The sequence below is a fragment of the Abramis brama genome (assembly GCF_963993115.1).
Source record: "Abramis brama genome assembly, chromosome: 21".
Classification (NCBI taxonomy): Eukaryota; Metazoa; Chordata; class Actinopteri; order Cypriniformes; family Leuciscidae; genus Abramis; species Abramis brama.
The window spans coordinates 20,443,132-20,457,738 of record NC_139983.1 but is presented as its reverse complement, the minus strand read 5'-3'; the positions used below and the strand labels follow the sequence as shown (position 1 = coordinate 20,457,738).

The 14,607-nt window shown below is 35.9% G+C and overlaps 1 protein-coding gene across 3 annotated transcripts in view; it reads right to left on the bottom strand.

Moving 5' to 3' along the window:
* Positions 1–46: 46 nt before the first annotated feature.
* The window catches only part of crybg1a (crystallin beta-gamma domain containing 1a), a 47,005-nt gene continuing 32,444 nt past the window's right edge, over positions 47–14,607 (bottom strand). For all 3 annotated transcript variants that reach the window (XM_084096753.1, XM_084096754.1, XM_084096755.1), the window contains 18 exons: positions 14,236–14,274; positions 13,683–13,801; positions 13,411–13,585; positions 13,096–13,235; positions 12,124–12,250; positions 11,979–12,014; positions 10,897–11,078; positions 10,644–10,770; positions 10,338–10,483; positions 7,358–7,484; positions 7,208–7,237; positions 6,722–6,834; positions 6,468–6,600; positions 5,712–5,851; positions 5,503–5,626; positions 4,916–5,074; positions 4,642–4,804; positions 47–2,121 (listed from right to left, as the gene is read on the bottom strand). In XM_084096753.1, coding sequence (XP_083952879.1) covers positions 2,033–2,121; positions 4,642–4,804; positions 4,916–5,074; positions 5,503–5,626; positions 5,712–5,851; positions 6,468–6,600; positions 6,722–6,834; positions 7,208–7,237; positions 7,358–7,484; positions 10,338–10,483; positions 10,644–10,770; positions 10,897–11,078; positions 11,979–12,014; positions 12,124–12,250; positions 13,096–13,235; positions 13,411–13,585; positions 13,683–13,801; positions 14,236–14,274 — 2,169 coding nt within the window. In that variant the 3' untranslated portion in view covers positions 47–2,032. The remainder of the gene's footprint in view (positions 2,122–4,641; positions 4,805–4,915; positions 5,075–5,502; positions 5,627–5,711; positions 5,852–6,467; positions 6,601–6,721; positions 6,835–7,207; positions 7,238–7,357; positions 7,485–10,337; positions 10,484–10,643; positions 10,771–10,896; positions 11,079–11,978; positions 12,015–12,123; positions 12,251–13,095; positions 13,236–13,410; positions 13,586–13,682; positions 13,802–14,235; positions 14,275–14,607) is intronic.

Sequence of the window (14,607 nt, the reverse complement as noted above, 5' to 3'; positions counted from 1 at the left end):
TATATACATTGCTGTCTTTTTCATAAACAACTTGAAAAGCCAAACAAACAATAAAAATGTTTTATTCTATATGTAACAGTATATTTCAGAAATCATGAACATAAAAACGCTAAAACAGATGACTAAACATAGATATATAGAAAATGTACACACACAAAACCAACTATCAAAAAACTCAAACTTAAAAATGGAGAGAGACAGAAAATACTCTGAGAGCAGAACAGATGATCAAGGATCAGCTGCCTTTCCAATAAATGTGAGTATGTGAACAGGATTGAACTGATGCCAGATCAGCACGAACAGAAGGAAATGTTGTAGAATTTTCTAATATGTGCAATGGTGTTTCTTTTTTTCTTTTTTTGTTTCTTTTTGCTGATTTAGCAGAATAGTCTCACATGTTAAACACTGTACAGTCAGCAACTGTAAAATAGTGTGAGTAAACATTCAGTGACTTTGAATGGCATATAAATGTTGCCTTACATTCAGTGAAGTCTGTAATACCTGGAGAAAACTATCCATTTGTATTCTGATTCCTCTCAACAGAAGTGGCTCATCTGGTGCAGGAGCCCTTGAATATATGTCATTTAAAATGCGCTAATTTTACTCATGAGAGATTAGTTCTGCAGCCAGGTTGTTTTGAACCAATAAATGTGATTAATCACTCTGTATCCACTATCCGCAAGAAAATGATGTCATGACTGCTGATAGCACATGAACAAGCCCTTTACCTAGTGAACATCCTGAGATGTGACGAAGTTGAGATGTTAAAAAAAAAAGAGTCTATTTTAGAGTCCTCAAAAATAAGGCACTAGTAAAATATCTACTATACTATAATGAAATATCAACGATTTATGTAATTCTTACAAAAAATAATTTAGTCAATACACAGCAACTCAAGACTTGGAGGAAGCTTTTTGCCCCATTAAGCAAGGGGTAAACTGCGTCAAACTAACTAGCCAAACCTTGATTCTTTGCGAATACAAAAAAATGAACAAGGCCACCTAAAGTGCAGCTACATACAAATCTTAATGCTATTGCACCCCCTTTGGTAATATCATTGCATTGCAAGCAGGTCAGTTATTTGTGTTGCCGGGTCAACAACTAAAAAGTACTAGCACAAAAGACAGTGGGTGTGTCTCATTCAGCATCCGAGGTCATGAATCAGTATATCGTGTACACAAATTCGGGCACTGGTAAAGACAGTAAGGACCCTGGCTCACTACACATTGGGACATTAATGACTATTGCCTGTGACATGACAACATCCTCATTGTACAACATCACTACTGGTATTTATGAACAACAGCAGAACTGATATCTTAATCTGATATCTTTTTTTAATGTTATTTCAAGTACAGTCTTATAAATTCTTTACTTGTTACATATACGTGCACCATTTCAGCCGTAGATTACAAACATTAGCTAAATTATGTTCATTACCTGTCTAGCGATGTAATTTATGCTGAAATATAATTAAATAATGGTTTGTATCTTTAAAAACATCTATCTCGTGTCATTATGTGTAGTGAGTTGGCTCGCATGATTTATGTTTTGCGCTTCAGAGCTTCTGTTAGTGAGCATCGATGCTCCCTGGTTTTCATGATGCATTGTGGGACGTTTTAGGGAGCGAACGTTTCAGTGCACTGTAAGGATTTTGCTATTGAGACAGCTTTTAAAATGACTGACTCCCTGATCAGTGCCCTAACTACTGAACTAGGGAGCTGATTGAGACGCATCCAGTGAAACTGTGGCAGGTCTTTTTAATGGCCTTGACGTAGTCGATGAACTTCGTTGAATGTCCAAAGACACATCACTCATTTAGAGACTGTAATGTAGATGGATGATTACAAAAGATTCAGTCCCCAACACATTCTCACCTTGGGATAACAATCCATCAGTAAGAGAGACTCGTCAGAGTAATTTTTGGGGGTTAAGATTCCCATCATCTTGAAGACTCAGAACAGCCTCAGATATTTTAGGGGTTCTGCTGAACATCAGGAGTAACAGAATTGGTCTCTGTGTGACTCGAGCACTAAAGGATTTCCACTGTCCATCTCTGGTTGTTTTTCTGCTCATCAAAGGTGTTAAGAATCACCTGGTTTTTATCATACTGTTGGCCACCTGGATGAAGAATAGATTAAGAAGGTCAAATACTTCAAGATTTTAACAATTACTAACTTTACTTTAAAAAAAAATCTTGATAAAAACATATAGTTATCATAGTACACAAAAAAAATCTTGATAAAAACATAGTTATCATAGTACACACAAAAATATTAAGCAGCACAACTGTTTTCAACATTGATAATAAGAAGATGTTTTTTTGAGCACCAAATCAGCATATTAGAATGATTTCAAAAGGATCATGTGACTGAAGAGTGGATTAATGTCTGCCGAAAATTCAGCGTTGCCATTACTGGAATAATAATAATAAAAAACAATTATATATATATACACTACCGGTCAAAAGCTTTAGATCGGTAAGATTTTTAATGTTTTTAAAAGAAGTATCTTCTGCTCACCAAGGCTGCATTTATTTGATTAAAAATACAAACAAAAAGAGTCATATTGCGAAATATTATTACAATTTAAAACAGCTGTTTTCTATGTGAATATACAGTAAAGTGTAATTTATTCCTGTGATCAAAGCTGAATTTTCAGCATCATTACTCCAGTCTTCAGTGTCACATGATCCTTCAGAAATCACTCTAATATGATGATTTGATGATCAAGAAACATTTCTGATTATTATCAATGTTGAAAACAGTTGTGTACATTTTTATTTCATGATGCTATGATGAATAGAAAGTTCAAAAGAACAGCATTTATCTGAAATCTAAAGCTTTTGTAACATTAAACACTACCCTTCAAAAGTCTGGGGTCAGTAAGAATTTTAATTTTATTTTTGGGGGAAAGAAATAAAATAAATCAATACTTTTATTCATCAAGGATGAGTTAAACTGATCAAAAGTTACAGTAAAGACATGTATGATATTAGAAAACATTCTATTTTAAATGCTGTTCTTTTGAACTTTCTATTATCAAAGAATTAAAAAACAACAACATTGAAAATAATAATTAATGTTTTTTGAGTATAAAATCATCATATTAGAATTATTTCTGAAGGATCATGTGACACTGAAGACTGGAGTAATGATGCTGAAAATTCAGCTTTAATCTGAGGAATAAATTACATTTTAAAATATATTAAAATAGAAAACAGTCATTTTAAATTGTTATAATATTTCACAATAATACTGTTTTTTTTATAGTTTTTAATCAAATAAATGCAGCCTTGGTGAGCAGAAGAGACTTCTTTTAAAAACATAAAAAATCTTACCGATCTAAAACTTTTGACCAGTAGTGTGTGTGTGTGTGTGTATATATATATATATATATATATATATATATATATATATATATATATATATATATATTCAATAATAGAAAACTGTATTTTAAAACGTCTTACTGACCCCAAACTGTTGAACAGTAGTGTACGTGTATTTTATAGATGCTTTACATTTACATTATTGCTGTGAGAAATGCAAGGTGATACAAATTGTGAAATGGGTTCTCAATAAGGTAATAATAAGGTTCTCATTATTATTAAATAAGGTTCTCAGCCAATCAGATTCGAGAACCAGAACTAAGTGTTATATGTGTGTATATATGTATATGTGTGTGTGTGTGTGTTTTCTATAAATGTGTGTTTGTGTGAATATATAATATATACTTTTGCCTTGGCCATTTCAGTGTTAATTCAAGACTGATGAGTGATTTAACGTGTTCCACATTAAGTGACCACTAGATGGCAGCACGGCTACTGCTGAGCTGACTGAAGTCAGGGTGGAGCTCAGGTTACAGTAATTTGAATCACAAACAGCCTCATTCTGGATTCAGACAAACAAAAGGAGCCATACAGCAGTGATCTTTCATCAGAGACTCCCGTCTCAGTCCAAATAAATAATTTACCCTCATCTTACTTCTTGTTTGATGTCCTGATCTCCTTATGCTTTACATGTAAAAAAATAATTTTACAAATTGTTTCCTTTAAATACATACATACACATTTTTGATCAATGACTTTTCTAATTAATTGTGATGGCTGAATAAGGATTAAAAAAAAAAAAAATTATAGATAAGAGTAAAGATGGCACACATTTCTAGCCGAAGAAATAATTTAGTGACTGTATACTAGGCAACTCACATTGACCATAAAACCTTTTAAACTTTATGAATTATATATTTTTTATTATATATTATAACAATATATGTATTTTAATTATATTCATATTTTACTATAATACTTTTCGGGAATATTTAAAGCATTTAGATTGCACAGATTCTTTGCCTCTGACAGGATGTTGTGGTATGTATGAGAGGGTCAGTGTAGTTGCCCAAGCAGATCGAGCACAGTTGCTAATAGAAATATCACACAGGTATGATGTGACATTAGAATGTGTCATCAGTAAGAGATTATGAGCTCATCAGTGGAGGGTGCAGTTGTATTACTGACAGATACACACACACACACGCCCTATGTGCATGTGAATGTTTCTCTGTTTGTTTCATTCCAACCTTTCTGTTTCATTTCTTTTTATTCTGTCTTTCTTCTTTCAAGCATATGCAAGTACTGACCTTTGACCTCCAGCACAAGGTCAGGCTTGAGGTTGTTGCGAATTATTCCGTCTCCCGTGATGCTCCAGAACTGATTGTCTTTGCCTGGTTCAGGTGAGACATTCAACCTGCAACCTGCCATCACCACACCTCCAGACGTCTCCACACAACAGTCCTCTACCATCTGAAGAGCAAGAGAGAAAGATGCTGGTCATGATCGGTAAACAGAGCCATAACAGAGATCACACGTGTACTCAAGTTCAGGTGGAACAGTGTTGATCAAAGTCTCGAGTACCTTGCAGCGCAGTAGTCCGTTCTCATAGACCCAAATCTGCTCTGGACCACCAGATTCCTCCAGCACTTGAACCCGGAGCAGCTTTATATCATCCAGGGGTCCAGACAGAGACATCAAGCAGCCTGTCTCTGCACAACGCAGCCGGAAATAAACACGTTTCTATTGAGAAAGACAGAAGATACATGGTTGTGTTTGAATGATTAAATTAACTACAAGAGAACTACTGTTGATAAAGATTGACTAAATCTTCTTTCATCAACTCCACTAAACTATGTTTTATTAAGCCATTATGAGGATTACTGATCTTGTTCTGGATTTACTGGAATATGTGCACGTTGTAAATGTGTTCGGTTTGCCCTGCCTTCATATGTGCTGTTCCCAAATTATTAACTCTCACGCCTAAGAGCAAAACTATCCCGTTTGAACACATACATAGTAAATCATAAGTAATAATGCTTTGAGATGCTTCTGAGAACTAGCAATGTGCTAAATTACTTGTTGGGTTGTCTGACCAACTAGATGGTCATAGTTTGCCATCTCCAACTCTATAAGATGATCTCTAGTAGAGATGTGCTGGTGTTTTATACCTGTAGTAATGGACGAAGAGAGCCAATCTGCTCCCAGCCGCTGAACTTCTGCCAATCACCGATCTCGCTGGGATGGAGCAGGACCTGACGACCACGGAAGTTGCTGTATTCATACAACACCCAGCTGACAACAAAGGTAAATCAATTACTTTTACATTATTTTCACATCAGATTGAGTCTGAGCTTTAAATGGGCCAGAAACCACTCACATTCCTCCATTGACTAACAGAGAGTTGACCCGCCCATCAATGCCAGCCAGAGAAAGGTTCAAAACGCCCTCTGTCAGAACTATTTTACGCCCTCTGAAGCCGGATTTACAGAAGAGTGTGATGGAGGGTATAGAAAACTCCTGAGGTAAACAGAGAAACACAGAATGTGTTTATTATTAAATAAAAATCCAATGATTTAGTCACAGAAACCTTGGTCAGATTAGGTGGTGAGACTGTATTTAATATGACATGACTGAAAACAAGGCTGTCCCTGGAATTGAATATGTTGTACTGTTGTGTACCTGGGTTTAGATCTTTCAGCTAAAACACTGACTATACTGTATCACAAATTCTCCAGAAATATTTCCTGTCAACATTTTAATTTTGCTTCACTACAAACATGATACATATTTTATATATGTTTTTGACATGAGACTTTTCTATAGCATATGGTGCAATTGTTTTTTCAAATTCATTGTAGATATTGTTTCCAAGAGCATTGTTCTTGTTATTACAACAAATTCACATCTCTTTTAGACAGATAAATGTTTAATGTTTAAATCTAAATTTTGGCAAGGGTCAAAAATACATGTACATGACCAATGAAAGTAATTTGTTGTTGTAAGACAGCCCTCGTCTGATAGAGCAAGTGACAGTTTCTTGCCTGGCACATCCTCACAGCCTCATTTTCAGTTGGACCAAATTGAGTATTAATCTGACAAGCCTAGGGACTCCTGTCATCTTTCCAGTACTCACATGTCCTACACTGTGGAGAGAGCTGATTTTGCAATCTGAGTTGAGTAAACCCATAGCCTCAGGATTGGGGTATTCTCCTTCCTCCAGTATATACATGTTATCAGTGAACTGTGGGCCGTCGAACACCACCCAGCTTCAAGCACAGACATGCACAGAGAAATGTATCATTATTTTGAAACACTATCCTATCCTGTTGATTATTTTGAGAAAAGTCCTTTTGGATTTTCTTTGATAGCACTGAACTGGGTTCATACCTCCCAGCCAAAACCTTGCAGGACATGGGCTGGAAGCCCTCTGTCAGGAATGCCACACTTTCATCTAAGGCCTGTACTGTTCCCTGGAACCCCAGCTCAGTGAACAACTGCACCTGAGAACCAACAAGAGGCAGAGAGTTTAATCAAAACATCACATTAATGATGCTTCAAAGAAGTTGCTTTTTAATCTAAACTAAAAATAAATCTAGCTGACTAGAATAACAAGATCTTCACACAGTTCAAATTAGGCCTGCCTGGAATCTGTCCGCAGAACTCCACAGAATGTCAATGCCTGTCATTCACAAAGCATCTTGCTGCATGTTCATTTAAAAAATATTCTAATTTGATCATTTTTTCATTGGCCAATAAGAGTTTAATGTCAGCTCCAATTAATTCATATCTGATTAATTCATTCAGATTCACATGTATAGTGTGTGCAGATTCCATGTGGAACAATAACAATTTGTGGATGTCCATTAAACTCACCTTATATCTGGACAGTCCTTCAGCCTGATTCTGAGACAGAAAAATAAAATATAAGATGCCATGGGAATACAAACACCAGCATGGTTTTATTAAGTAACAATGTAACTGTAACATTGAACAAATAGGGCAGATATTGCAGAAAATTATTACCAAAACCACATGCTGAAGAGACAAGATCTTGAAGTTGCGTGCTCCCCAATCCTCTGGACTGCCATAGAGACCCTTCTCTAAAACATACAGCTCGCCTGAGAAGTGTTCCTTCTCGAATGCTATCCACCTGTTCAGTCAGATGTTAGAGAAATTCACTGACAGGCTTACTTTGTATCCCACCAGACCTGGGGCCTGATGCAAAAACATTGCGTACGCACAAAAAAGGCATTGAAATGTGCGTATGCAATTCTTCATGCACATATCAGGATTTAAAAAAAGAAACTTAGCGTAAATATGTGCGCACTGTCCACACACTCTAGTCTAGACCATGCGTATACACTCTTTAATGACAGCGAAGAGTGCTAGGCGCATGATAATTCCTCTTTAAACTAAATTGCAGAACTCATGTTCTGAGAAAATATTTCTCGCGAGAACAATTATTGATGCATATTTTCGTTTGGTGGTAGAAAGGTCCATTGGTCGGTTTAAAAAGGTCCGATGACAATACTGTACAACCACTGCTGCACGGAGGTGTGCTGTTGATGTTGTGTGCAGGCAAAAACAATTGTATTCGAAGGATAGAATTTGAAGGAAACGGTAAGATTTGAATGTTTTTTTTTTTTTAAATGACGCACTGAGACAGACAATTGTATTTACACTGAAAAAATAAACGGGCCTATCTGTTTCCATTACAAATATACTGTATAAACATCCTAAAAATATGTTTACCTTATAGGCAAAATTGCATAAATTTGATTTGTTTAAAACAAATACTATTTGTCCAGTGGAAAAGAATGAAAATAACTCTTCTCTGAAAAGTATTTTATATAATTTAGCTTTAACGGATATTTTTTTATAAAACAAGACAAGAATACTAAATGATTTTTAGCAATGTAATGTGATGACAGAAATGGCATATTTTCTTAATGTCTTGCACTGTTAAACATGGTTTAACGTGGATTGGAATATGCATACGGAAATTATATGCAGATAAGGATATGCATTGTAAAACTAGGCATCGTAAGCTCCATACATGGTTATTTCGGGGAGGAAACAGGGTGGAGATGCATATACGCACATGCATACACGCATCTTCTGCTGACTGGGTTTTATAAAGGGAATTTTGTGCAGGTTCTGCTGGACTAAAAATCTAGCTTTTGTGCGCAAGCACACTTTTAGGATGAAAGCTACGTAAAGTTTATATACATGAGGCCCCTGATATCTGTAATATGGACCACATTCACATCCACAAAACTCACAATTTGCCACAAATTTCACATCCAATAAGGAAAATATGGACAGTTGAATGAATCAGTCTCAGACAGTAGGCAAAATGTCACTTACTAATCTTATAAAATAAACCACAGGCATTAAATATACAGAAATATGTGTGACTGAATCACAATGTCATTGTCTTTTTATGTATCTGTGTTAAATATGAACACTATTGTTTTACTTATCTCATAATTTATTCATTTCAGTATCATATCAAAGTCACACCCTTGCCAATGATGCAGAGCTACAGTGACACGTGTGTTCTTGAGTTTTATGTGTCTGTTTGTATGTGAACAAGAGAAGATAGAGATGGGGGAATGTGGGTGTGTTTGTCACACCATGACTAAAATCATTATTTATTTTTTTAAGATAACTAGAGTATGAGTCTGCCTCAGGATATATGACACCTCACACTCATGTGCCACTCCTTTCATTAACAAGAGCAGGTATGAACATACCTAAAAGAGCAGGTATGAACTTAAACCATGAAACAGCTTTGTAACATACCATTTATCAGAGTTACAGAGTGAATTAAGACTGCTGCATTTTAACACATTCGTTTTAAATCTAGTTTATAGATCTTACAGAACTAGTTGATGGATTAACTGACAAAATCATCCTCCATTAATCATAAAATAATATATATAGACACACACACACACACACACACACACACACACACTACCATACCTGTCAACATTTGGATACCAAAATATTTCTGCTTAACTGGTTTGCGCCCAGTGGGATTTTTTTTATAGAAAGATTAAAAATACGAGAGAAATACGGGAAAATTTTTAAACGGGATGATAGAGGGATAGCAAGGTAAAATACGGGAGAATCCCGGGAAAAACGGGAGGGTTGACAGGTATGCACTACTGTTCAAAAGTTTGGGGTTGGTATTTTTCAAAAATATATAAAAAAAAAACAGTAATATTGTGAAATATTATTATAAGTAAAAATAATTGTTTTCTATTTTGAATATATTTTATATGTAATTTGTTCCTATGATGGCAAAGCTGAATTTTCAGCATTTATTACTCTTCAGTGTCACCTGATCCTTCACAAATTATTCTAATATGCTGATTTGCTGCTCAAGAAACATTTCTTATTATCATCAAGGTTGAAAACAGTTGTGCTGCTTAATATTAATTTTTGGAAACCATGATACTTTTTTTCAGGATTCTTTGATAAATAGAGAGTTCAAAAGAACTTTTTTCTTATAGAAAACATTTTTAAATGATAAATGTCTTTGCTGTCACTTTTTATTAATATAATGCATCCTTGCTGAATAAAAGAAGAAGAAGAAAAAAAAAATCATACTGACCCAAAACTTTTGAACATTAGTGTATATTTGTCTGATTCTCAAATATCTTTTGCTTCAAAGCAAAGTTTGTAATGTTTTGATTCATCTTAAAGTTTGTTAGTTTGGTTAATGACTCTGAATTAGAACCAAGACTTCTAAAAATGTGAGTGGTGACTGTTACACTCTTGAATAATGAGTTAAATAATGAAAGAATTATAATTTTTGACTGAACTACTCCTGATTTTATCTCTGTAAGCAGTTGCCCATAAGAGCTAATAAACATTTCACTCACAGATTTACAGCCATACTAAGGTTTTGAAAGAAAGGAAGAAAACGAGAGAGTGATGTCTGAAGGAGGGAGTTTGGATATAGATGGAACTAAAAGGACAAACAAACACTTACACTCCAGAAAGGACTTCCACTGATTGCGTCTTTATGCCAAAGCCAGTGGCTTCCATGTTGATGACAGGTTCCAGCAGGTCCACATTCATCCCTCTCTCAGCGAAATCACGCTCGCTGAACATTCTCACGTGAGGAGTAATAAAATCCTACAGAAGGACACAAAACCATGAAATGACTTACAACCTCCTTATTCCAAGAAAACATCAGTGCAAGTCAGAAAAACACAAGGCTACATTATGCTGTAAATTGTTTATTGTATATTAATCTTGAGCTCTTTTGTTTCAGAAATGGTCTCCGTGTACATACTGCTAACACAGGACGTATAGATTGGAGCCTGTCTTCCAGTCCACCCCAGTCAGTGAAGTCTGCATACTCTCCTTCCTCCAGAAGATACTGGCGCCCCTCGAATCCTGGAGCAGAGTATCCTACCCAGCTATGTATGAACAAAAACATGAATCACTGTCTGAGCCAGCTAAAGGCAATAAACCAGCAAGAACTGCGACCAACAAAACCAAATCCTACAACGTCAGTCTCACTGTCAAAAAAGGAGTACACTCACAGGCCACTCAGGATCTTCAATGAACCGACAGAACAGAGTCTCTTTCTCCTGGTGTTGTCTGGACTCTCAGTCTCCTCTTCTTCATTTTTCTTCTCCTCTTCCTCTCCTTCATCAAAGTTGTAAATGTCCCTTTCGATCTCTATGTACTCCCCTTGGAACATTGGATTTTCAAAGAGTACTGCCTAATTTCAGACAGAGAAAAACACTTTACAGCTTCCTGCAAAATAACTTTCAGTCAAAAACATGAAGCAACATGAACAATTTAAGCAAGTTGAAGCAGTTCAAGATATCTGTTTAGAGCTTTTTTAGTCAGATAAACAATTAAATAGCACATACAGATGCAATAACGCATCCTGTGTGAACAGGCCTGAACACAACATCCCAGAATATGACCAAATGAAATGCTACAGAGGTCTTAGAGATCATTTATTTTCATACAGCAAAATCCATGACATGTTCAATGTTTGACTGGGGTGTGTTTATGTGTGTGCATACATTTGTAGGCAGAATATTCTGAATTCTGGGAATTCTTCCTCCAGAGTTGGTGAGGCTCTGGCAAAGCCGACTCAAGGCCTGTATACAGCACTCAGAGCCCAGCCAGACATTAGTTCAGGAATGTCAGAAACCTTAGAGGCACAGTTCACGCAAACTAACCCAGCTTCCTTAGTCCATCATATCCTCTGCCATAACATTTTATTGCTTCTTATACGTAATATATAGATGTAATTAAATCATTATGGGATTACACGCCTCTGCTGTGAGATACATGTACAGCCAAAGTTTTTACTGCATCTAACTGTAGTTTCAAAGTCAGACACAATGCTGCTGCTCTTTCACGGCTCAGAAAAAAAAAACAAATGCTGGCACGGACTGAGAAAGCAAATAACACAAATCCCACATCTGGGCATGCTCAGTCTGGTCCAGACTACCTGCATCAACAGGTACCTTTAATTCCAGGCTGTACAGAAAGTCTTTCACCCAATAAATGTGCAAAAATTAGTCTTTAGTCATTACAATTTTCTCAGTGAACTACACCTATTGGCACAATCAGTGTTCAATGAGATTTAACATGTACAGCTCACCTTAACTTCATTGGGATTTTCCACCTTAATTTCACCCTGTGAACATCATAAGGAAAATTTTTATTCGAATCTCTGTTCATATATCTCATTTATTAATGATAAAGATAAAATAAGTGTGTGAAAGTGAGTGGTGGTATGTAATTACCATTTTCAAGGGCCGCAGTGATCCGACAAATGGGGTGGGAAAACCCCAGTCCTGAGGGCAGGGATATACTCCTTCCTCCAAAACAGCCAAAAGACCCTGGAAACCTGGGTCACTAAAGACCAGCCATCTACAAACACACAACTTCAGTAAGAATCGATCTAACAGGTTTTTTACAGGGAAAAAAAAAGTTTTTTTTAAATAGTTTTAAGTATTGTGGTACCTGTGCCTTTTGAAGCTTTGGCAAAGAACAAACATGCCAATGCATAAAAAAATATTTTGAAAATGTCATCTCCAACCAACACGCAACGACAAGAAAGCAACATTCCATTCACACACACAGTCTCCTCTCGAAAAGTCTCACAACTCCAATCATCGGTCACATGCTTTAACCTCAAAACTTTCCACTAGATCATGCAGCGAGGCCAAATATGAAGCTTGTGTCCTTAATCTCTAATTTTAGCTTTGAGAGATCAAAATTTTGATCCCATACGCAAGATTATTTTTGAAAGAAAGAAATTCATACTTTTATTCAGAAAGGAAGCATTAAATTGATCAAAAGTGACAGGAATCTTATAAATGTCTTTACTATTTCAAATGAATGCAGTTTTTTTTTTTACTTTCCATTCATCAAAGAATCCACATAAATATTGAATAGCACAACAGTTTTCAACATTGATAATAATATAATAATAATAAAAATAATAATAATAATAATAATAATAATAATAATAATAATAATAGTGTTTCTTGAACAAAAAATCAGCGTATTATAATTATTTCTGAAAAATCATGTGACTGGAGTAAAGGCTGCTGAAAATTCAGCTTTAAAATATATGAAAATTGAAAACTTCACAATAATTGTGTAAACAATATTACTATTTTTACTGTATTTTTAAATGCAGCCTTTGTAAACATAAGCATCCCATATAAGCAGGCATTTTGGCATTTATTTAAGATCAGAAGCTCACTTACACTCCACTGTGGACCTTAATGGACCCAGTACTCTGAGGAATACCAAATGAACAGGTTTCTATGGTGTCATCGCAGAATGAAGACATTCGGCCCATCCCATTCAGCTCTGTGAACAAGTCTATTTTTGGTGTGCTGTAGTCCTGAGAGGAAAATATCAATGCAAATCAAAGATCAAAGGATGCACGTCAGTGCTTCATTTGCATTTTTCAATGCATATTACACTTTTTTTTTAAGAGATTCTTTGGGTAATTGTACTGATTAATAAGAGTACTGAGGTCAAGTGTTGATGCATGTGACTCATGATTTTAGACTTACCCTTAATGCAAGTCTAATGGAGCCAATGACCATGGGTGTAGTTGGGAGTGGCAGGCTGTCTGGCCCCATCTCCCCACTGGGCTCTGTCTCCGCCCACTCATTTGCTAAGTCAACTGACCCCTCCTCCAGTGCGATGGATCGGCCCTGGAAGCCTGGCTTTTCATACAGCAGCCAGCTAACAGGACAAAACAGGAAACATTAGCAAACTTGCATTTTAAAGTGTCACAAGATTTGTCACATTCTTTGTCACAGGAGGAAGTGATTGTTCCTACCATCCTCTGACGACTTTTACGGAGATGAGTGGAGAAAGTGTCAGAGAAGTGGCATCCTCTACGTCTCTGAACACCTCGTATGCCTCTCCTCCAGAATGAGGTTGTTGGTATATAACAATCTGCAAGCAAGAATATTTAAACACTCTCCATAAATTAGTCACATGGTTTCTTCTTGCTTAATTGAAGCACTGTATGAGTGGAAAATGAACTGGAAAGTAGCAATAAATTAGTTGTACTAAAATACCTACTAAATAAACAAAGACTTCAGATGCAAAAGCCTCTAAGTCCGTCTAAAGTTTTTGTTTAATATTAACATTTTTATCAGGCTCCTATGTATAGGTTTCTACCCAAGTACCGGCATTTCTGAATGGGCTGAGGCAGTGAGTTTGAAGTGAAAGTATTTGATGAATGTATACTATGTGCGGAGAGCATTCACTCAATATTATTATCTAATTTTTGACAGAGGTGGCTTTTGCATCAGTCTTCAAATATAGTACTATAAATATTATAATTTATGATCAATTTTGTATAGATCAGTTCAGTTTTGCAATACCTTTCCAGGGCGTCTGTGGAAGCCCCTGACACCTTTTGTCTAGAAATCAAAAACAAATTAGCTGATATTTAAACATTATTTCCAATATAATCATAAGAAAATTATGACATGACATTTATTACATTTTTAAAACTACTTTGAGAGATTGACTGGACCTTTGGTTTAAAAGTAGTACTGCTCACTAAGGCACTGTGGTCAGTGGTACCTATAAAAACAAACTGAAGCCTAGAGGGCATAACATTCCCCTTAGACACTGAACAACATAAGTTCCACTAATAAAAGACTAGGCAGGTACAGACAACCCAAGCAGTTTCAACAGTGAAGCAAGACTTCCCCACATCCCTGCAGCGAATAAACTATAAACAAAGGCTT